Source organism: Camellia sinensis, chromosome 3, assembly GCF_055761805.1.
Source record: "Camellia sinensis isolate YWXY chromosome 3, ASM5576180v1, whole genome shotgun sequence".
Taxonomy (NCBI): domain Eukaryota; kingdom Viridiplantae; phylum Streptophyta; class Magnoliopsida; order Ericales; family Theaceae; genus Camellia; species Camellia sinensis.
In genome coordinates this window covers 27333974-27357550 of record NC_138963.1, presented here as the reverse complement: position 1 = coordinate 27357550, position 23577 = coordinate 27333974, and the positions used below count along the sequence as shown (strand labels likewise).

The following is a 23577-nucleotide window of genomic DNA, read 5'->3' as shown; positions in this document are numbered from 1 at the left end:
AAAAAAAAAATCAACTTAAAAATTTACTACAAAAATTTTAAAGGATAAAATTTAATATTATTGTTTATATCTAACAATTTACCCAAGAAAAAAATACTGTGCAAAAATTTAGAACTATGATAGAAAAAAAAAAATGAATGAATTATATCACTACATCCCTTAAGCATTACTGTTCTTGCATTTTTTGTTACAAAATTGAACCAATAACTCGTAATTGTGATTCAATTAATTCTTCTATACTTTCTTGGAAGTATGATTAAATAAACAATGCATTCCATTATTTAACAAACAACAATCAATGTAATTCTATGGATTTCAATTTTTAAGTAAAGCCAACAAACAATCGAAGTAAAACTTAAAATACAAAATCTAAAGGCATTTGGAGAGAATATTAAGATTTAAAAAGTTCAATCTCATAATGATGAATTAAGTTGGAGAGGAATTTGGTAAAGTGAAATCTATTACTTTGGTCCATTCATTAATAAAATTGTGTTGTTTTTTGGTTTAATATGAAGTGCTAAATCTAGTTAGGTTTTGGTAAGTTGAAATCAAAGTAATTGGAACCATTCACTTATAAAAATAATTTTGTTTTTGAGTTTGGTGTTGAGGGTTGAAGAAAAGTCAGTTTTGATGTTAAAAATTTGGAAGCCTTCATTTAATTGAGGCCTAAAAACATTATAAGAATTCTTTTTAAATTGGGACCATAATTTTTAGCGCAAATCTAAGGGCCCAAAGCGATGGCTTTGCTAACTTGCTCCAGAGCCGGCCGTCCCTTTTTTATTATGTTTCAAGCTTGGTTTAGGGAGCACATAAATAATCTACTTATTAATTTATTAACTTATTTCAGGCACATTACATATTTATTTGTTTATACATTTTTTTATAATAAATAATAAGTCATATCTAATACATCCCTAATGTAAAAGTCAAGCCCACGTCAATTTGGTGAGTAGGATAGAACTACCTCTACATACCTATGCTAAATAGAAGATTATGTTTTGCTTCTAGAATATGTTGATGTAATGGTTCAACTTGATTTTTATTGGTTAAAATAGTAACAACTACCATCTTTTTGCCTCTTTTTAAGAAACAATTAGACAAACGATTCTCAATGAATGATGTGGCGTAATGGTTCAAAACGACCCAATAACTTCTCAAGTGTTATTTATAAAAAATATGCAAATACTTTTGAACTTTCTTATCAAGTACCTCTAGGGGACATGTTAACAACTAACTTCTCATGCTAAACACCGAAATATGATTTTTTACTAATAATTCTTTATCCTCTTTGATGATACAATCATATGAAAAATTATTCAATATTCTTAGAACGATAAATATTCATATTTTTTCACTAATCATTATACACAATGTTCCGTCATGTTCCTTAATTAGAGCAGCTCTAATGCCATTGGAGTTGCTGTTGCCTTGATTTGGCAAGAAGAGAAGAAAAATGTGCTCTGATGGGGAGAACAACTGCTAAATTTAGCAAATGTCAAAGCTTGTCCAACTGCCATATGTGCCAGATTATGAAGCAACACCTCCCTCCTTCCCTCCCTTCTCCTAGCAAAACATCTCTTCCTTTTTCCTATCGCCATTTTTGTAGAAAAAACACAGAAACTTGTGTGTTTAGACAACTGACTGGACGTTTGGTCGGACAACTGCGGCCGGTTGTCCGAACATACTAGTTTCTGTGCCAAAATGACAAAAATGGCAGCTGAACCATTGGAGCACCATTCATTGTATTTGGTTTCAATTTTCTGAATTCAATTTTCTAGAAATTGATTTTTTTATTTTTTCATATATTTTTTTTAATTTTTAGTGAATATTTTTAAAATTTTAAATAATTTTTTTTACTTTTTTAGATGCACATTACTTAAATATATTTAAAAAATAAAATACTTGTAAAAATATTTTTAAAAATCAATAAATATATAAGAATACGAAAAATGTACTGAATATATATATATATATATATATTTGTATTTTTGGTATTTGGTGAATTTTTTAAACATTTTTTAAAAAAATATTATACTTTTTAAGTATATTTATGCTAGATGTGTCTAAAAATTAAAAAAAATAGTTAGAATATTTAAAAAAATTCAGTGAAAACAAAAAAAAATTAATTTTTTGAAAAGTAAATCTTGAAAATCCAAACTAAACAAGTTAATTGCTATTTTTATCTATTTTTTATTATTCATTGCCGTAATTTGGCATTGGCAATGACAATGTTATTATAACATTTAATATTAAAGATACTCTTATTTAACACAAAATTATAAATCTTTGGTGGTGTTACATGCACCAATTAGTATATACACTAGTGTTATAATATTATTATTAACTACATTTATTATACAAGTTACAAATATCCAAAATCATACAAATAATACATCATCTGTTAGTACACTAGTATGTACATTAATTGGTACATATAACATTATTCATAAATCTTACTTTCTCCATTATTACAACCAACTTCGTTACGTAGCTCTAAACTGTATGGCTCGAGTGGCCTGAAACTCGGTCTTCTTCTTTCATCTCTTCTCTCTCTTTTTTATCTTTCCAAAAATTCTTCACTTTTTCTAAAGAACAAAATCCACAGAGACCCTCACATACTCTCACATTTTCCCAAATAAACACACATTGTGTTTTAGAGAGAGAGGGGCTCACACTCACTAATGGCAGCACAAGCACATGCAGATGATGATCAAGAAATTCAAGAAACCCAACAACAACACCCACAACAACTACCCACCTCCACAACCACCATTGAACTTCACGGTAACCAGCAAGACCATGAAAAGCTTCTATCTCCTATCTGGGTCTAAGCTTCACAGTCTTTCTCGGCCTCATTCCAAAACCACTCACACTCTCTCTCTATCTTTCTCTCTTATCCACTTCTCCTTGTCTTCTTTCATCTCTTCTCTTCCCTTCTCATCTTCCGCAAAATCCTTCACTTTTTCTAAAGAACAAAACTCACAAATCTCTCATCAATGGAAGCCAAAACCAAAACCACTCACACTCTCTCTCTACTTTTCTCGGACTAGAGGGTCTTCGCTGGTGACTTGGCGAAACCCTCTCACCAATCCGAACCCATCTTCAAATTCAACTCCACTTTATCAAACAGTAAGAGTTTTCACCAAAGCTTTGAGTTACGAGTTCGAAATCAAGAAAATTGATGTTAACACTTACAGAATAACTTCTATGAAAGACGGGTCATCCTCTTTTCCAAAGAATGCCCATAAACATTGAAACTACAAATTAACAAAACCTAATAAGAATTTTCCTCCTCTGTTTTTCCTTTCTTTGTTTTCTTCTTTTCTCTTCCTCTCTTCCTCTCTCTTGTTCTCAAACCAATTTCCAAAATAAATAAATAAATTTAAAACAATGTCGTTGTAACACTCGAGACTTGAAAATTTTAAATTACAAAACTTTACTCTATTACCACACCTTGAAACATCATGTTGACTGTATTCATCCAATCATACTCGCCCTTTATGAATCAGTGGGACCCCACCCTCCGAACTGAGTTAAGTGACAAATATCTTGTTGCGGGCCCCACATTACTCCATGATTGGGCCCATGGCCCACATTTACTCGGATCGAACCCCAAACTCTCACACCCTAAAAAAATTCTCCATAAAATGGCTCTCTCTCTCTGTGGGGTCAATCGAATCCCACACTACCCACTTCTCTCTCTCTCCCTTTCTCTCTCCTCACCCGACCATCTCATTTTTTCCAAACCCTAATCTCTATCTTCTCTCCGCCATAGCTAAACCCTAGTTTCTCTCTCTAGAAACCAATGGGTTCAGAGACGCTCTTCCACAAGTTCTCCTCACAAGAGCAACCCACCCACCACCACCTTGCTCCACCCACCACCACCACCACCACCCCAGCCGCCGCATCCAGTGGTTTAGAGATTCCGCATCAATTGGTAGCGACGAGAAAAGTCGGTGCTTCTTCTTCCAAAGACCGCCACACGAAAGTGAACGGCCGGGGGCGGCGCGTCAGGATGCCGGCGCTCTGCGCCGCCCGGATCTTCCAGCTGACGCGCGAGCTCGGCCACCGCTCCGACGGCGAGACCATCGAGTGGCTGCTCCGCCACGCCGAGCCCTCCATAATCGCCGCCACCGGCACCGGAACCGTCCCGACGGGTCCGGTTTCCACTCTCGCCGGAACTCTCCCTCTCTCCTCGGCCTCCTCCTCTTCCAGAGTCGCCGGGGTTTCTGGTGGTGGACATGTACCGGCGGGAATGTTCGTGGTGGCGCCGCCGAGCTGTAGATTGAACTTGTCTCAGCCGTCGCCGACGATGGTGCTGGACCTTTCCGGGAATGAGTACCGGCATATGCCGTTCACGGCGTTGTTGCTGCAGCCGGCGACTGATGAGGCGGAGGAGAGAAGACAAGAAGAGGTGCTTGGGGAGGAGAAGATATGATTCTGTGAATGTATATATATATATATGTAATAATGTAATGTGTGTGTGTTTCTAGGGTTAGTGATTAAGGTTCAGTGTGTTCTATTAGTAGTTAGAAGGATTGAAAATTTTGGGTCTTGTGATTTCACTCAGAAAAATGAGAGAGAGAGAGAAAAGAAAAAAAAAAGTGTTCTACAGTAAATTTTTTTTTTAAATATGATTTTTTTATTGAGGTTTGGATGAGGGTGAACGTGAGGGAGACGCAAATTGCGTCCGGATCCTCTAGAGTGGGATTCCCTGAAGTGAGTGATCCAATGGCTCAAAATAAATCTAACGATATTTCAACAACAAAAAAAAAAAAACAAACTTTGAGGACAGAGATTTTGCAGTTTGCAGATCGAGAGGGAGGAGGAGAGAGAGTTGGGGAAATAGAGATTTTGCTCCAAAAACAAATAGAGATTGAGGAAAACCAGAGACAACTCGTGTCTAAGAGATTGATTTATTTATTGTTTGATCGAGAGGGAGGAGGAGAGAGAGTTGAGGAAATCTTTATTTCAAAGAATCTCTATTTACAGTTGGGTTGTTGGAGCAAAATCTTTATTTATTGTTTCTTGAATCTATTTCAAAATCTCTATTTATTTATTGTTTCTTGAATCTATAGTTAGGTTGTTGACGAAATAGAGATTTTGCAGAGATTGAATTTTTTTTTTTTTTGCAGAGATCTTGCAAAAGTTTTGATGGGTTTGAGAGATGAAGAAGAAATAGGTGGATTTGCAGAGAAATCCAAATGAAAATGGATTTGGTGTCATCCATGGCCATGAACTCCCTGAAAATTAGATTTTGTGTCATCCTAGCCCACCAAATCAAGATCCATGGATTTATTAGATCTTCATTTTCCCCCAAAAAACTAAAATCCATTGAAGAAACCAGTAAATCAAGAACACAAATAGCCATGAAGAAGAAGAAAAAGAAGATGAGAGTGAAGAGATGGAAATCTGAAACTCAACCCTTTTCTTTCTCGCTCTATCTCTCTGTGTCTTTGTATTGCTTCATATCTCATCTGCAGAAATTTTGAATTAAAGTTTCTTTCTTTTTTTTTTTTTGTGAAATTACTAATCAAAACGACGTCGTTTTGATTAGATTTATTTTGAGCCATCAGATCACTCACTTCAGAGATCACTCCAAGGAATCCCACTCTAGAGGATCCGGACGCATGTAAATTATCTTAAATGGGAATAGATGGTGGGCCCTTATTTGCTTGATAATAATTTCTGTGCAAAGATGTGAAAGCTAGAAAGTTTTGCTTTGGAGTTGATTATTGGTGCACTTTTTATGGGCTCAGTTAGTGGTGTTTGGAGAGCTTCGTGAAAAATTAATTTTTTTATTTTTATTTTTATTTTTTGGTGGCTTTTTTTTTTGTGTAGAAAAGTTAGGATATCTTTGGTTTGAGTTTTAGAAAAAAAAAAATTAAAAAAATTATTTGGTTTGAAATTTTTTTCTAAAAATTTTTAAAATTATTTTTTTTCTTTTGCACATCAATCAATTACTTTTTCTCTTTCATCTCTCTCATTCTCAATCACTTTTTCTCCCACACACATCTATTCAATTATAACAAAATATCAAATCATTTTAAACTCTTAAATTCCAAAATTATTTTCAAAATATACAACTAAACAACTCAAAAAAATTTCTAAACTCTCTTTCCAAATTTTTTTTCAAAAACAACTCTTCCAAAAATAAACCAAACAAGCCCTTAGTTTTTTTGTTTTTTTGTTTTTTCTGTATAAAAAAGTTTAAAAAGTTAAAAAATTTTCTAGCGAGTTGCTAAATTGCCTTGCGTTGTGTTGTGTAAAATTTGATTGTTTGGAGTGTCTTAAATATGTATATTTTTTGTATTTTTGAACTAAAAAATTGAGAAAAAAATATGGATGTTTGGGTTAATTTTTTAATTTCTTATGAAAAAATATATATTAAAAAATTGTATAAATTAGTGTGTAGGGAAAAATTAGGATTGGGAGTTGTGCAGTCGTAATTTTTGACTTTTGATGAATAGTGATAATTTTTTAACTTTTTGAATAATTTTTTAACTTTTTGACTTTTTTTAACTTGTCAAACTTGACCTTACTATTTATGGGTTCAAGTACAATCCAAGTATAATAAATTTAAATTTGAATTAGGCTTGAGTTGTTGATGTAAACAGTGGTAATATGGCAAATATTGTGATGGTTATATAGATTAGGGGTGTTTAAGATGGTTGAAATAAGTACTATATTTTTTTATTTTTTATAAAAGAATGCTTAAAAAAATGGAGAAGCATTGTGATTTAAAAAAAATAAAAAAAGCATAATTTTGTAAGGGAGGTCAAATAGTGCTCTTAATTGTACTTTTGAGTTGCCTTGTTTGGAAATTAGTTATTTTAATTGATTACTTAATTTTTTATGAAAATACATGTAAAAAGGTAGAGAGAGTTATGTGATGAAATATTTTGTTTTACTGATTATTTTAGTCTAGAATTGGCTATTTAGACTAAAATAACTAATAAAATAAAATATGTCATCATATCACTTTTTTTATTTTTTTATATCTCTTTTTGTAAAAAGTTAAATAGGGTCCGTTTGGCAAGAGCTAAACGGGATTTTTTTTGGCTATTTTAGTCATAACAAATAAAATATCACATCCAATCTATAATTATTACATTATTCTCTCACAAAAAAAATCAAAAAAGCCAAAAAGGTCTTCCCAAACCAAACTTTTTAGCCCAGACTAAAATAGCCAAAAAAGTCAAAAAGTCAAAAAACCAACCCACTTCCTAAACGGAGGCATAGTCAACTAAAATAATCTATTGGTGTAGTAAAGTAATGGATCCTTTTATTTAACTCTTGTCTTTTCTTCGTATGGTATCAATGCGATAAAGAATTATAACTGAAATTGTATGACAAAATCATTGTCAGACACTTAAGGGTGGTTTGGGATGATCTAAATAAGTGTACTTTTTGACTTTTTATGAAATATGAATTGAGTATGAGTTGGGTTTGAAGTGATGTGGTAGAGATGTGATATAACTTAAATAAGATGATGTGACTTAAATAAGATACTGACTTTTTGACTTTTTTAAGTTATGACAAACAAGACCTTAAAATTTTTCTCCTTAACACTAATCAAGTCTTTCTATCTATCGTTTAGCTTGTCATCAATCCAAGTCAAAAGCAGTAAAATTCATTATCTTTAGGGTGAAATCACTTGTAGGATTTGCTCACCTTAGACCATCTCCAACCCTTCACCAAACCTAGCATCAAATTTGAAATTTGGTGAAAAAAGCACTGTTTGGAGCTCCAACGGTTTTACCAAATTGATATCAAATCAAGAATTCACCAAACGTTTCACCAAAAGGAGGACAGGCTCCGCATTTCACCAAAACACTGTGCATGGCCGTTGGGGGAGACCAACCGGTCCACTGGTCGGTTGACCAACCGGTCGACCTCTAAAAGGTTCAAACAATTCCAAAAAAAGTTCAAACAGTTGAAAAAAAAAAATTTTGCCTTACCAGTCGACCACTAAAAGATTCAAACAGTTCAAAAAAAAAAATCAAAAAAAAAAAAAAATTTGGCTTAACCGATCGACCGGCCAGTCAACCAACCGGTTATCTCGGCACAGATTTGATGAAAATTTGATGAAAATCAACCGTTGGAGCACTCGGTATTAGATTGAGGAAAAAATCATTTTTTTACTCAGATTTGATGAAAATTTTGATTCAAGGTTGGAGATGCTCTTAGTTCCCGCTTTTGATAATTAATTGCATTAGGGGGTTCAAACTAGTTATATCAATTCATATACTTGTTACACTAATATGTTGCTCAAGAAAGAATAGCTACTAAATGAGATTAGTAGACAAATATTCATAAATAAGCTAAGAAGACGGAATGATGGTCTTTTGGGAAATTGTCAAAAAAAAGTCAACTTTTTAGCTTTTTAATTTTTTTAGTAAAAAAAGTCAATTTTTTTTATCCAAAACAACCTAACTTTTTGACCAAAAAAACTATTAAAAAAGTCAAAAATTTAACTTTTTACCAAATTCTCAAAACATCACAATCAAGAAGATCTTTGTGTGTGTGGAGGGCGAATTTCTTTGTTTTCCTGTTAGTGCACGGCCTTTTCTCTGTCTAAGGCCTTCCGCCCTTTTAGTCATGTGCTTGTGTATTCTTTATCAAGGAATGGCATCACTAGAGTGGCATCAAAGTAGTTTTATTTTTATTTTTGCAGGTTTATTAGTTTGTTGAAATTGGATCCTACTACCAACTTTTTGGATAAAATTACTAATAATATTAAACAAATAATTTATAAAAAGAACACTGAAAAGTGTATTATTTCAATTTTTCGTTTTGGAATAATTTATAACATTTCGTTTTCAATTTTTCCTTTTGGAATAATATTTTTAAAAAGAAAAACAATGAAAAGTTCAAATACTACTCACCACTTTCATATCAATTTTAGTTTTGTGCGAAAATTTACTTTTTGATATTTCCTAAAAAGTGTATTGTTTTTTCTTTTCTTTTTTCTTTTTTTTAAATTCCCTCACAACAATTTTTAAAATAGTTTACCAAATGAATAGTTCAAAACCTACTCACCATTTTCATATCAATTTTAGTTTTGTGCAAATACTAACTTTTTGGTATTTCTTAAAAAATGAGTTGCATTTTTTTTTTTTCAAAACCCTCGCAACAGTTTTCAAAAATAGTTTACCAAACAGGTTGTTTGTATTTTACACAAAATGAAAATGCTAATGTTGTGTTTAGTTGGAAGATTTGAGAAGGGATTTGAAAAAAAAAAAAAAAAAATATGTGTGAAACTAAGTGAAATGTAAGTATATTTTATTCACATTTCACATTCCTTTTTCATTTCCTTTTTCAAATCATCCTTCAAATCCCCCAACTAAACACAGCCCAAAGGGAAACACAAACTACCAAACCTGCCTTTGTATTCTTCTTTTTTTCCCTCAAACACAAAATTGAAATTAGCTCACCATTGAAACAGATTTGGAAGAAAATTATTCATTAAAATTCTCCAATGCATTCAAGACTAACCAGAGTGATTCAGTGAACCTTCTTTTTATTTTTTTAATTATTATTATTTCTTAAAGCTGCTAAAGAACTAATTCCATCTAAACATACACACTTATTTATCTTTATTTCCCTCCTCTTCTTTTTTCGTACTATGCCATGTTAAGAAGAAGATGCTCCACTACTATGCAGGACTTCACCATTGTAGCATATCATTGTTCAACTTCACATGGTTGATATTGTTTAAAATCATCTCATCCTCATATCAGTGCTCAATCCAAAATAAAACTAAAAAATAAATAAGAATAATACCTGGTAGCTCAAAAATTATTGGCCCACATGTGCTCGAAACCCAAAACGACGTCATCTTGGGTTTTTTTTTTCCCCCTTTCCCCCCCTCCCCTCCCTTTTTTTGCTTTTGAATACAGACGAGAGAGAGAAGAGAGAAGAGAAGAGAAGGGGAAGAGAGAAAAGGCGAGAGAGAAGGAGGAAGAGAAGAAGACGGTGATGGTGGTGATCGCCAGTGGATATCGCCGATCGCCACTTTCTCTGATTTCTCTCTTCTTCTTTTTTTTCCTTTTTTTTTCTAGTGGATCTGGATCTGAAGATGAAGGAAAAATAAAAATAAAAATAAAACTTGTTGGCTGATGATGATGATGGTGATGTTGATGAAGGTGTTGTTGTTGATGAAGATGTTGATTTTTTTTTTTTTTTTTTTTTTTTTTTTTTTTTTTTTTTGTGTGTGTGGATCTAGATCTGAAGATGAAAGGGAAAAAAAAAAAAAAATTGTTGGCTGATGATGATGTGTTGATGATGATGTTGATGAAGATCCCGCTTCTTCTTCTTCTTTACTTCTTGTTCTTCTGCTTCTTTTTATTCTTCTTCTTCAGAAAAACGAGAAAGAAAAAAAAAAAAAAAGGAAAACTCAAAAACAATGTCGTTTTGGGCTTTGAGCCAATTCGAGCAAACTATTTTCAAGCTACCCGGAACTGAATAAATAAATATTGCCAATTGCCAAACATTAAATATTATGATTTTATTTTTGCATCAGTATCAATTGCAAAACAGTAAATAAGACTCACTCCATGAAAACCTTTTGTTCAGGCCACATCCAAAAATTGTTCCATCCAAGTATTCTATGATTCCCGGAGAATAAAATAAAAATAAAAAAACAAAAAAAGAGTAGCCAGTTTCACATAGTAAAGAAGTTCAATGAAAAATGTAACCTCTTTTCCCCATTATTTTCAAATATGTTTGAAAAATCATACATATAGTGACATTCAACCTTTCCAAATAAAACTCCCAATGTCATAAGCATGCGATTAAGAGAAAAAATACCTGCATGCAAAAATAGCAGCATACTTGCACAACAATGAGAAATAAAGAAAAATAAAACAAATTAAAACAAAAGACATAATGCATCTATACTATATATGTATCTACAGTAGAAGTTAGTGAACTGAAAGGTATAAATATAAGAATGCATAGTCTAGCACCAGGAGACAAGCACAAGCCAAGGATGAATGGAGAAGGGAACTGTGTGCTTTACCACAAAGCCAGAAGCTTCTAATGCTAATTTCCAAAATGCCACCACTTTTTCTTCCTCTTAGAATCACAAGGCAGTAATTCTGGTTTAAGAAGCAAAACAATCAAACACTTGCATTGTTAGGGATCAAGATAGGACCAAAAGCGAAGATGATAATGTTAAAACTGCACACTAGCGTAAATTGCTAAACCCATCCCAACTCAAGTTGTCCGCTTAAAGTTTGAAACTAGAAATTTTACTTATTTTTGTTGGGTAAATGCCGGTAACCTGGTGGACTCTCCATCAGGGCAAAGCTCAACATATAGCTAACAACACACACATACACATTTAAGCTGTGTTTGGATCATGGATTTAAGGAAAAATCTTCCATTTTCTTTCCCCTGGCAAATCCCTCTCCGAATTCATGATCTAAACACAGCTTTAGAGAGGTGTATGTCAGTCCAATTTCTATATCAGGGAAGACTGAGAGAAAGCCAGGAGGCATGGTGGTCTGTACCTAACAATTAGGTTCAGCACTTGAGTTAAGTTGGAATAGTCCCAAGAGGTTCTTTTCCAGCAGAAAGCTATATCTCATTCTCTTTTTAAGAAAAGTTAAGGGTAGTCACCTCCTTGAGGATAGATAGAATTGTAGTGCACCTCTGCCCAAAAGCTCAAGAAAATGACTGCAAAGGCACAAATTAATCTCTATAAATCTGTATGGATTACCGAAAAGAATATTATAACGATTTGGTTATCTCTTTGCTATTGCCACAAAGCGAAAAAAAGTGAAAAAGAAAGGTGAATTAAATTAACGGAAGTTCAACACCGGAACCTTTAAATTTGTTGAAAAGTATCAAGCTTAGAGAACTGACAAGTGTCAGTCAATAATTTTGTAGACGACAAACAAATTGCTGTTTGAAACGAACAACTAGTGCTATTTTTAGTATTAAACAATTATTAATGCATACATAAGCTGGGAACCCTTGAAATTTACCTCGTTTGGAGTTTTGAGATTTCGGGAGAATCTCGATGGAAAAGGTATCCTTGAATGAGGTGACCACAAAAATTTTTACACTATACTGCAACACAACATTAAAATACATTAGTTCTGGGTTAAATGAATATTTGATCGAGCCAGTTAGTTATTCTCTTGCAATTAAACCTAAAATAGAGTAGATCAACTTACAACTTCCAAATTTTTACCATATAGGCTACTAATGAACTACATTCAAACTCACATCTCACATACAAACCAACAGTAATTGACCAAAACTGCAAGCAAATTCAACACAAAGGAATGGAAGGAAAATTTTGTACAATCCTTACTGAATCTGCAGCTGCTTGCAATGTCACGTGATCTCCCCACTCACCACTCCTAGTTTAATCAATACAAAAGGCATAAATACAGCTATTCTGCGAATATTTGAAATATAGGAAGAACAGCAAAAGAAAAGGATTTTAAATTATACTTGGATATTTTCTTTAAATAGTCACCATATTCCATGGGAACATATCCCTCGTATGTGTCACGATGAGACTTAAGCTGCCAGTGTCCAACCATCATAGAGACAGAAATTAGGATCCAGATAATCTGCACTATAGTGAACTCAACAATATTCAACAGTTCCTTAAAAAGTATACTATCATTTTCTATGATAACCACCTGATTAACAACTTGCTGTCTTACAAATTTGTGGTGCTCTGGGGTGCGATAGAATTGATCTGATAAAGCACGAAACTGGAAGGGCAAAAAAGAGAGTGAGTTACTATCTCTAACAAAGGAAAAAAAAAATCTAAGCAGGTTACATGACAAGAAGGCATTAGATTTCCCAGTGACTATTCTAGTAGAGAAATTCCGAGGACATGCAGACATACTGAGGACCTAGTGACATGCAAAACTCATACAATACATCAAAATGAGAAAAAAAAAAAAGACATGGTTTAAATAAGTCCAGTCCCCTGCTCTAAACGAACTATTGAAATTGTATAAAGCAGTGGGTAAATTTCAGTTCCCCTCTCAATGAGACTGTATGACCACCCTCCAACACTTTATGAAGACGCATAATAATGTTTCTATTACTTGTTAGGCCCATATCTTTGGACATTATGTCAAATACAACAAATGTTGCTACCAACCACTTCCCCACCACTAGCGCACACAAGAAGAAAAAGTTTATTTTGCTTTAAATAGTAGCGATTTGGGGTAAAAAATATATATTTATATGTACGTATACTCAACTTACTATGTAGAAGCGGAGAAAGAATAACAACTGACCTGACAATTACCATCACCTTGAACCTTGTGCTCAACTAAGTCATACAATTGCAATCTGTAAAATAACATCTGAAATCAAGTTTACTGCATGTGGTACAGTAAAAAAGAGCATATTGCAAAGAAAGGAAACGCATCATGATATATATATATATATATATCCAAAACTAAAGGGAATATAGCAGAACATCCTAGCAACCATGAAAAGAGCATAATATCACTATAATGATACAGTGACTTCTAATATAAGAATTTCATATGCCAACAAATAGATTAAATGACGGAAGGGTCAATCATCTATCTTCCTCATTTGCATAATATTTATTACACAGCATTAAATAGAGAATGCTAATACATAATAAGCTAGGAGCAGAAGTAGGAGTTGGTTGGAGCAAGGTATTAACAAGTCAGAGTTCCGAAATACTATTCTCCAAAAAATTCGAAGACATTGCAAAAGTGTTCAAGTTAATGATGAATTTTGGCATCATCTTTTTTGAACTGACAAAAAGTTTTTGAAGTTATGATGAATGACCCAATATCTTTATTCTTTTAAATCATTTTCCACTAGTGTACGCAACAATTTTGATATTAGAAGAATAGCATGATTCCAACACTTTTGTTTTTTTGGGTCTCAAAGTCTAAAGAATATATTCATCAGAATAAAAAAACAGAGCATAAAATTAGAGAAGCATAATATATCTTAATATACGAAATTATAAAGCCAAGTCACTACGCCGCTGACAAGTATGCTAAGTGATGGTGGAAAAAGGTTCTTTGGCTTGGTTCCATCTCAAGCCATACTAGAGCTTCCCAAATTCTGCAGAACCAAACAAGTTGAACCCAAAACCCACCAATGCCTGGAAAGCTTTATTATGCATAACCAAGGTTTTAAAAAGCGGCCGCAACCGTTACGTAACGGTTGTGGTAGTTACCACCACCCGTTACGGCCGCTTTTGCAGTGTGATTGAGATTCATAGGTGTATCGGTCGTAGCGGCTGCTATAGCGGTCGTAATGGTGCCGTAACGGCCTGTTACGCACCGTTACGTAACGGTTTTAAATTGCTTCTTTCGAAAAAATACAAAAAAAAAAAAAAAAAAAGGTTAAAAATGGGGGAAGAGAGATAGAGAGAGAAGAAGGAAGATGGAGGAACAAGAGATAGAGAGAGAGAATAGGAAAGATGGAGGAACAAGAGATAGAGAGAGAATAGGGAAGATGAAGAACATGTTATTGATCTGTTGAAATTGTAAGACCTATGCTATTCTATTCAGCTGTTATCACTCAACCATTTTGTTTGTGTGTGTCTATCTATATATTGTTTGAAAATAATAATAATAATAATAATAATAATAATAATAATAAGTGTGGTCATTATCTATTTGGCTTGATTAATATATATATATATATTTAGACTTTTATTTATTCTCTTACATTTGTCATTGTTTATCTTATATATAATAGTTAGTGATTGATTTTTTGTATAATATAAAGTCATTAATTATTAAAATAAAATATAAAAAACTCAATTTATAGTGATTTAAAAATATGAAATATATTGGATCAAACTTAAAAATTTATAAAAATTAATCAATATTTATTTTAAAATCCAATAAATATGATCATGGAAAAAAAATGTGCGTATCGGTAAGTTTTTTTCAAATTATGCGAAAAATAAAAAAATTCACGGTTCCGGTTACCGCAACCGTTACGCTACGGCCTTTACACCCCGCAACCGCAACCGCAACCGCGTCACCGCCACCGTTACGGCAACCGCAACCGCTTTTCAGAACCTTGTGCATAACACATTCAAGCTGATAAAAAAAAAATGCATAACACATTCGTGCATTCACAAACAAAGAAGGGGCAGGGGAGACTGATATGCTCAACCCACCTCAGCATGGAAAGCTTTATCATGCTTAACAAACACATCCGTGCATTCACAAACAGCAAGGGGGTGGGTGAGACTGATACACTCAAGTTAATTAATTCGTTCTTGGTCCACAAGTACAGTGAAGAGATATTCATAGTGCTTTTAGCCCCCACTGGATCACCCCACAATAAGCCCCACAGATTCAAGTTAACCAGATTTATTACTGCCACATAAGATATCTATGCAGACCACAACAAAGAAAAATCATAATTTCTTAAACAAAAAATAAAATAAAAAACAGAAAATACCTATCTAGCAGCCTTTGATGATCAGAAGTTGCTTCATCAATTGAAGGTATATCACCATTAATTCTAGGAATATGCTGCATAAAACCAACAAATAGTTCTAACAAATATTCACAATTGGACCCAGTTCAAAGACAAATAATAGAAGCACATGCATTACCAATTTAAAGATGGGATCCAATAGGATATACTTAATTGAAATGCACAATACTGGAAGTAGACGATTGTGCATTTATATATTGTAGACAACAAAAGACTAAGCAAAGCACATTGAGGAGTTGTTGTGTAAGCACCTGAACATCCTATGAGAGCCTTTGGAGGAAGCAGAGAAGCCAATCTATTTTCCCAGACTACATGCCAATCTCTGGGGCCCTTCGTGTGCTTATAATCAATGTTTATGTCTAAATCCTACTTCTAATTTCCAACTTGAGGTTTACTCTTGGGTTGGTTGTTTGGGTTCCAAAAAAAGATATTTTGGCCATGGTATTTTGCCTTTACAAGCAGTGTGATTTTGTAAGCGAATCATGAAACTACTTGAGGATAAGTAGGCCAGTTCCATCTTTCTTTTTCATCAACAAAACAAGAGCCTTCTGGTCAAAATTAATTAAAGGTCCAGCCTCCAGGATTGCACTTTTGTTAGGTCATTCCTAGAGTATTATAATAGGTTACCTGGCTTGCAAACAGCAGTTTCTAAAGAAATTGTTATTAACTAATAAGACCTACCTCCCCCCATACCCCAAAAAAAATAAATACAAAGACAAAAACTTCCAGTCCCCTTTTACTCATCAGAATAAAAGAAAACATATTTTATTTGATCTCGAAGTCCTCATATAGCACTTCTTCCAATCATGAAAGGGGGATCACTCAATAATGAGCACTCTGGGCATAGACTTCTGCAATCCTAGCATCCGCGATGATAATATCATCACCGAGTACTGCATATTTATTAAAGTACTCACCCAGATCTACTTGTTCAGTCGCATACCAAAAATAATCATTTCAGGACACTTTACGAGGAGTTCGTCGAGCCAAGATGGGTCTACTCCTTTCTCCCCACCGGCCCCGGATTACGCCCTTTAGTCATTCATTGGGTCGGAACCAAGTTACCATCGAAGAAATCTGACACTTCATCGAGGAATTGGTATTTCTTTTTTCGGAAGGCGTCTATCTCATAGCATCAATTTTAGTAAGGAGGTAGACCATACTCTCCTTGACTATGAGATCACTACTCAAATGGCGATTTATCGTATAGAAGAATAGATCTGCGGCCTATTGATTGACCATAGATGCGAACCGATCGACCGCTATCTAAGAGAATGTAAGTAGTTCTTCTATCGTTCAAGGGCAAGGGGAGAACCCGCTGGGCGCTCAAGCACCCAACCTATACAAGGGGTTTTGACGGAATCACTTGAACAGAGAGGGGCTCGCTTCTTCAAGCTCCTCCCAACCTATACAAGGTGATGCGCGCATTCTCTCAGCCACTAGTGACTTATGTAGTAGTCCGCATTCCTACGTGCTCAAAGCCCATCTACACACTCCAGCTGCCACCTTTTCAGCTAGTCAAGCAGGAGTTGAACAGACTGAGACTCTCCTGCCCCTTCGACAGCAATTCCTGCACTTGACGTCGGATCTCCTCATTTTCAAATGGGGATAAGTGATAAGCACACGTAGAAAAAAGTGTCCACCCCTTTTTGCAGCCTTTCCACTACCTTAATCCTACAGATTGATATGTGGACATACAAGTATAACTGCCAGCCTGACCTAGCTTTTTGATAACATTAGATTATCCACTTTTTGCATGTGGATTTTAGATGACTAATTCAGTAACAGTATATTTCTAGTGAATATAATAATGTAAACTAATCAATCAAACCAACAAAATGAATAAAATAGTCAAAGAAGCCATATACAGAGTTTGATATGGTATAATGAAGTTGATTCTCTATCTAAACTTGGCAGGAATGAAGAACTAAGATTTCCAGATCCATGTGAAACCAATATGCTTGAGCTTCTAATTCAATAAATTGATCAAGGATCAAGAACAGCACCAAGTGTATTGATGGATATGATTCCTTTCTAAGCTCTTAGAAACATTTACAACAGAAATGGTGAGATTGGTGTGTACTCCATTAGCACTTGTGCGCACACACACACACAGACACACATATATAAGAGCTTATGCCATTGGTCAACAACTACACAACTACAAGGAAAACACGGGTATGATAATGACAACAGAACTTTAAGATACATGTAAATGTATGAGTTTCCAAACTCTGAAGGTGAAGACAATTAATTTTAACCAGACAAAACCGTGACATTTTCTTGTATGAACATTCCCAATCTCAGCTTCCCATTCAAAAGAAGAATCTGGCACTCAATAATGTATCTAATTAGTGTGACTAGAGAACTGAAGGTCGCATAACAAAGGCAGAGATGAATGTACCGAAGTCCTTAGACCAACAGTGCATAAATACACAGACAGACATACATATATATATATGATATTTTGCATGCTTCAGTGAAGCAATATAACTAGTTTTAAAAGTGGTGCAGGAAAAGTATAATGATAGCACCAAAGAAAGCTGAACCATGAACTTAAATTTCAGAAAACAACATGGTACTTTATGTAAGCTTCACTTACAGGAACAGGAATCATTTGGTTCAACCTCTTGCCTACTTCTCCATCCAGTGCAGACTCGTCTGCTATCTCCAGATTATAGGAATACTCCTCCCCATCATATGATCTATTTCCAGGACTAGAACATGAACTTGAGGGCCCCATATCATCTGATTCTGGTTCTACCTGGCCACCCTTATAGCCTGCAAATTGATAAAGGTCAATGGAAGAGATCACCAACATGACAAGACAATCAAGGCATCAAACAAGAAGCAATGGTCACCCATTACCAGAATAATAGTTCCTCGATGATGGATTAAGCCAATCAGGAGCAGTAGTAGATGATACTTTCAAGTGCTCCTCCTTTGGATGTGAAGATTCAGATGCTTCTGCAATTGTTAGTTGGGAATATTCTTCTTGAAGAGCATGTGCAATAGTCTCATCGTTCTCTACACTGTTACAGTCTGTATTGTAATTATCATCTCCGATGTACTGTTCACGCCAGATGTTCACATCACCTTGGTTGTTATCACCATAATAAGTAGAACTAAATATATGGTCAACATCAAGAAAATTAAAACCCCAGCGAACAGCATCGGAATCTGGCTCATACATATTTACTTCTCCAGCAATCTTTCCAACTAGTAAGTTGTCTGCTTTCCAAGAACAATGGAGCTGTTGTTTTCCTGGTTAGTTCCAGTCAATATAAATCTCAAATATGAAATATTTACGTAACTTAAGTCAATTGTAATCAATATCACTGCACTTTTGGTTACAAATCAGGAAAAATGCTTCCAGTTACACCCCGTGGACCAAATATTCGCTGATAGATCCCAAATTTGTAAGATAGTTGATTCTACTATAAGACCAAACATATAGGTTCTTCAAAGCTTGAGTGCATATTTCCTGAAATCAAAAACTTGTTCAGAAATCCATAGAGTGCTGATGGAGAGTAAGTAAGAAGAGGACAAAGAAATAAAGTAATTTAAAATTATTATCATTGTGTTCGACAATCATATGTGGCTTAGAACCTTTCTGAAGTATATTAATGACTAATCAGCTGCTTCAGCCACTATCAAGAATTAAAGAAAATGCAGCAAGTTGCATCCTTTCCATGCCTGGCAGGTGACTTTGATTACATCACCTATAGTTTTCCCTTTTTCAACAATCAAGAATACATTCTATTCTTAATCGAATTAAAGCAAAAGAACTTTCCCTTTATACTTGATCTAATAAATCTTTTCTTCTTTTTTTTTTTTTCTGAAAATATGCAAGCTTTATAATTTCAATAATGATGTTGTAATCATGGGCTCATGTCCAAAATGCCATCAACATGTAGAAATTAACAGAGCAATATGAAATCTTTTCTCCAGGCAAACCATTATAATAAAGGGAAAAAATGCATTCAATAATGCCAGCAGAAATTTTTTTTTGAAAAAAAAAAAAAATCATTTTTACCTTCTAAATTTATTACTAAAAATTCATACTTTTTTCTCAATTGAAATCTGGTAGATTCTCTACCATATTTTGAGAGAGACCAATAATTCCAAAAGAGAAGATCAAAAATTCAAAAATTACTGGATATTGGAAATCAATTCATAGTGCAACAAAACTAATCAATCACTGACACAAACAGTATCGGACAAATTCAATTAACGTATATCTAGATACATATCTATGTATGCATATGAAAGAGAAAAGTAATTCAAAACTTCAATATCAGGGAATCACAATCCATTAATTTTGATTTCGAACACTCTAAAATACACAAAAAAATGAAGATCAAAAATTCAATTTATTCAATATTATAAATCAAATTCACAGTGCAACGAAACTAATCAATCACTAACACGAACAGTATTGGACAAACTCACCATTCAATTAACATATATACCTACAGACATATATATGTACTACGTTTACTAAAGAGAGAGTTATACGAAACTTTTGTATTAGGAAACCTCAGATTTCAATTTTGAGCACTTCGAAATACACAAAAAAAGAAGATCAAAAATTCAATTTATTCAATATTATAAATCAATTCATAGTGCAACAATCAATCAATCAATCACTAACACAAAGGACAAACTCGCCATTCAATTGATATATATACATATATAAATATATGAAAAATGCCTAAGACCCCCAGTGGGGGTCACTGGGGTCGTGCGTGTAGACCCGTGATTGGCCCAAAAAAAAAACTGTTTTTTTTTTTTTTTTTTTTTTTCAGCGAATGGCAGCGCGCCACGTCACTGGGGGTCTGAAGCAGCGATGTAAATATATATATATATATGTGTGTGTGTATGTATTTGAAACTTTAGTATTAGGAAATCTCAAATCCACTGATTTCATTTTCGAAAACTCTAAAATACAAAGAAAAATAGAAGATCAAAAGCTTGATTATTCAATGTTGGAAATCAATTCATAGTGCAACAAAACTAATCAAACACTCCCACAAACAGTATCGAACAAACTCACCATTCAATTAACATATACACATACAATACAGAAATCTATGTATGTATATGAAAGAGAGTAATTCGAAACTTTAATATTAAGAAATCTCAAATCCACTAATTTCAATTTCAAACGCTCTAAAATACACAGAAAAAGAAAAGAATATCAAAAACTCAATTATTCGATATTGGAAATGAATTCGCAGCGCAACAAAACTAATCAATCACCACCACGAACAGAATCGAACAAACTCACCATTCAATTAACACATACACATACATACATACAGACATATATATATATATATATGCATACTTTAGTATGAGGAAATCTCAAATCCACTGATTTTAATTTCGAAAACTGAAAAATACAGAGAAAAAAACAAGATCAAAAAGTTGAATTATTCGATATTGGAAATTAATTGATAGCGCAACAAAACAAACCTCGAACAGAATCGAACAAACTCACCATTCAATTAACATATACAGGTATGTATTCGAAGTTTTAGTATTAGGAAATCTCAAATCCACAGATTTCAATTTCGAGAACTCTAAAATACACAGTACCAAAAGAAGATCAAAAATTCAATAATTCGATATTGGAAATGAATTCACAGTGCAACAAAACTAATCGAACACTACGAACAGTATACGATAAACTAACCTTCGATTGAATGGAAGTCACATTCAGACCAGTAATCTAGAGAGAGAGAGAGAGAGAGAGTGTTTGGGGATGTCACGGAAGAAGATAATGATGGAACGAAGAAATTGAAAATGGTGGCTTTTGAAGAGTTTATATAGAGTTAGGCCAGCATTAAACATCGAACAAGTTTGATGAAAGCGTGACGGAAGCCTAAGAATTCGATGGCTTTTTGGGCTGTTTCGGGTGGCTTGAAAAAGCTACCGTTGGTTTAAGCGGCATTTTCTTGAACGCCTCACTGTCTCCCTCTTTCGGCTGAGAGATTCTCTCTCCCAATCTTTTTTTCACGGTGATTAAGGTCAAGTTTGGCATGATTGAAAAAAGATAAAAAGTCAAAAAGTCACTATCCTATTTAAGTCACATCATCTTATTTAAGTCACATCGCTTCTCTAACACATCACTTCAAACCCAACCCAAACCCAACCCATATTTCATAAAAAGTCAAAAAGTACACTTATTTAGTCTTTCCAAACTAGGCCAAACTAGGCCTAAGAGCTCGAGCTCTAATATGAGCACGAGTGACGTGACAATTTAAAAGAAAAAAAAAATTATATTAATAGTCTTTATAGTCCGAAATTCGTGTCATTTTAATTTTTTATTTTTTAATTGTGACACATTTGATTTTAAATTTTGAATCTTGTTTTAAATAAGGGCAATTGAAGATATCATTGTTTAATTTCAAGGGTAAAATCGTCAATTTGATAAATTATAAACTAATTTGACAAAATAAATGTCAAAAAAATATTTTAAAAATTATTTCTACCCGTCAAAGATAAAATTATATAAAATTGATAAAAATTACATGATTAATTTTTAAAGATTAATTTTACCTGATTATCATCCAAACATATAATAAAAATTAACTTGGTAAAATAAATAAATAAATGTATAAAAGATTTATCGATTTTATATAATTTTATCTTTAGTGGATAAAAATAATTTTTAAAAATTTCAAAATATTTTTTTGGAAATTTATTTTTGTCAAATTAGTTTATATTTTATCAAATTGACTATTTTGCTCTTAAAAAATTCAATGGTATTTTTAATTGTCTTTATTTAGAACAAGATTCAAAATTCAGGGTCAAATGTGTCACAATTAAAAAATCAATAACCAAAGTGACACAAGTCCTAAACTATAGAGACCGTTAATATAATTTACCAAAAAAAAAAAAATACAAAATACAAAACAAAAGTTAAAACATCAAATCACATACTGACACCTACAAATTAAAGCTCTTCTAGAGCTCATAATTTAAAGATCTAAAACACTTCGATCATGCTACGTAGCTCGAATGTCACGGCTCGAAACGCGGCTCGACACCAAAATGACGTCGTTTTGGTGTCGATTTTGTGTTTTTTTTTTTTTCTTTCTTCCCTGGTTTTGCAGAACGAAGAAGGAGAAGGAGAAGAAGAAGAAGAAGGGAGAAGAAGAGAAGGGAGGAGGAGGAGGAGGGAGGGAAGGGGGCCATAAAAACCGGTTTGAGGAGGAGGGGAGGCTGGGCAGACGACGGTGGTGCTGCGACATCGGCGGGACTACGACGGAGGAGGAAGCAGAGGCGGCGGCGGGAGCTACGACGACGGCGGGAGCTACGACGACGGCGGGGCGGGGAGCTGCGACGCCGACCTTCTTCCTCTCCCTCCCTTCTCTTTCTCCTCTCCCTCTCTTTCTCTCCCTCTCTTCCTCTCGAGCCATTTTCGAGCTTGGTAACTTCGAGCTACCAGACATTTTCCAAAACACTTTTCTTTTTTTTTACTTGATGGCTTCTCTCCAGTCCTTTCATTCGGCTGGGGAGGGGTTGTCCAGCTTATTGGGTTTATTTTGGGCTATATTTCAATAATTGAACTATTTTATATTTTAGGATTCTATACGATTCTCGTAAAAAATTAAATTAATTAGATAACGATAAGTATGTGTTTAGATTAATTTTATATATAGAAAAAAAAGATGAGAAAATAAATTATTTATAAAAAATTAATTCAAAATCGTATTTTTTATTATCTAATCGTCTAAATTTTTTACAAAAATAATATATTTGATAAATTTAAAAAATATAAACGATTTGAATTATCGAAATGAGACTCAAAAACCGACCAAATGGGCTGGACTGAGCTGCCTAATCTAACCCTTTTTTTTTATTATGTGTTTTTCTCTTTAATTTACTTGCAATTATTAAATTATTTTGTAATTATGTTGTAATTGTATTTTGAAATTTGGAAATATTTGGGATATCTCTCCATAACAAATGCACTCTCTCAATTTGCTTATAACTATTATATATATATATATATATATTATATAAATTATATTTTAAGACTATTGTGACTAGGCCACGCTTTACACAGTTTTTCTATTTGTA

General features: G+C 33.7%; 2 protein-coding genes across 19 annotated transcripts; one reads left to right on the top strand and one right to left on the bottom strand.

Annotated features, from left to right (window-relative positions):
• Positions 1–2380: 2380 nt before the first annotated feature.
• Positions 2381–5685, top strand: LOC114257715 (TCP family transcription factor). Its single transcript, XM_082919372.1, has 2 exons — positions 2381–4414; positions 5136–5685. The coding sequence occupies exons 1-2, from the start codon at positions 3806–3808 to the stop codon at positions 5169–5171; spliced, it is 645 nt and encodes a 214-aa protein (XP_082775498.1). The 5' UTR covers positions 2381–3805; the 3' UTR covers positions 5172–5685.
• A 3821-nt stretch (positions 5686–9506) lies between these two features.
• On the bottom strand, positions 9507–21518 carry LOC114257729 (OVARIAN TUMOR DOMAIN-containing deubiquitinating enzyme 12). Of its 18 annotated transcripts, none has more exons than XR_014363652.1 (13): positions 21185–21486; positions 20990–21071; positions 18355–18970; positions 18089–18267; positions 15448–15521; positions 13275–13329; positions 12663–12737; positions 12469–12542; positions 12326–12374; positions 11994–12073; positions 11626–11682; positions 11024–11102; positions 9507–10358 (listed from the first exon to the last, which is right to left on the bottom strand). XR_014363652.1 is itself a non-coding variant. In XM_082919370.1 (13 exons), exons 3-12 carry the CDS (start codon positions 18677–18679, stop codon positions 11047–11049), a joined length of 1029 nt encoding a protein of 342 aa, XP_082775496.1. In that variant the 5' UTR covers positions 18680–18970; positions 20990–21071; positions 21185–21486; the 3' UTR covers positions 9507–10358; positions 11024–11046. The 18 variants fall into 18 exon arrangements, 8 of the variants coding, with proteins under 8 accessions (XP_082775496.1, XP_082775493.1, XP_082775495.1 ...); XM_082919370.1 differs by having other exon boundaries at positions 11994–12078; XR_014363648.1 differs by lacking the exon at positions 20990–21071 and having other exon boundaries at positions 11517–11682; positions 11994–12078; positions 21185–21518.
• Positions 21519–23577: the final 2059 nt, after the last annotated feature.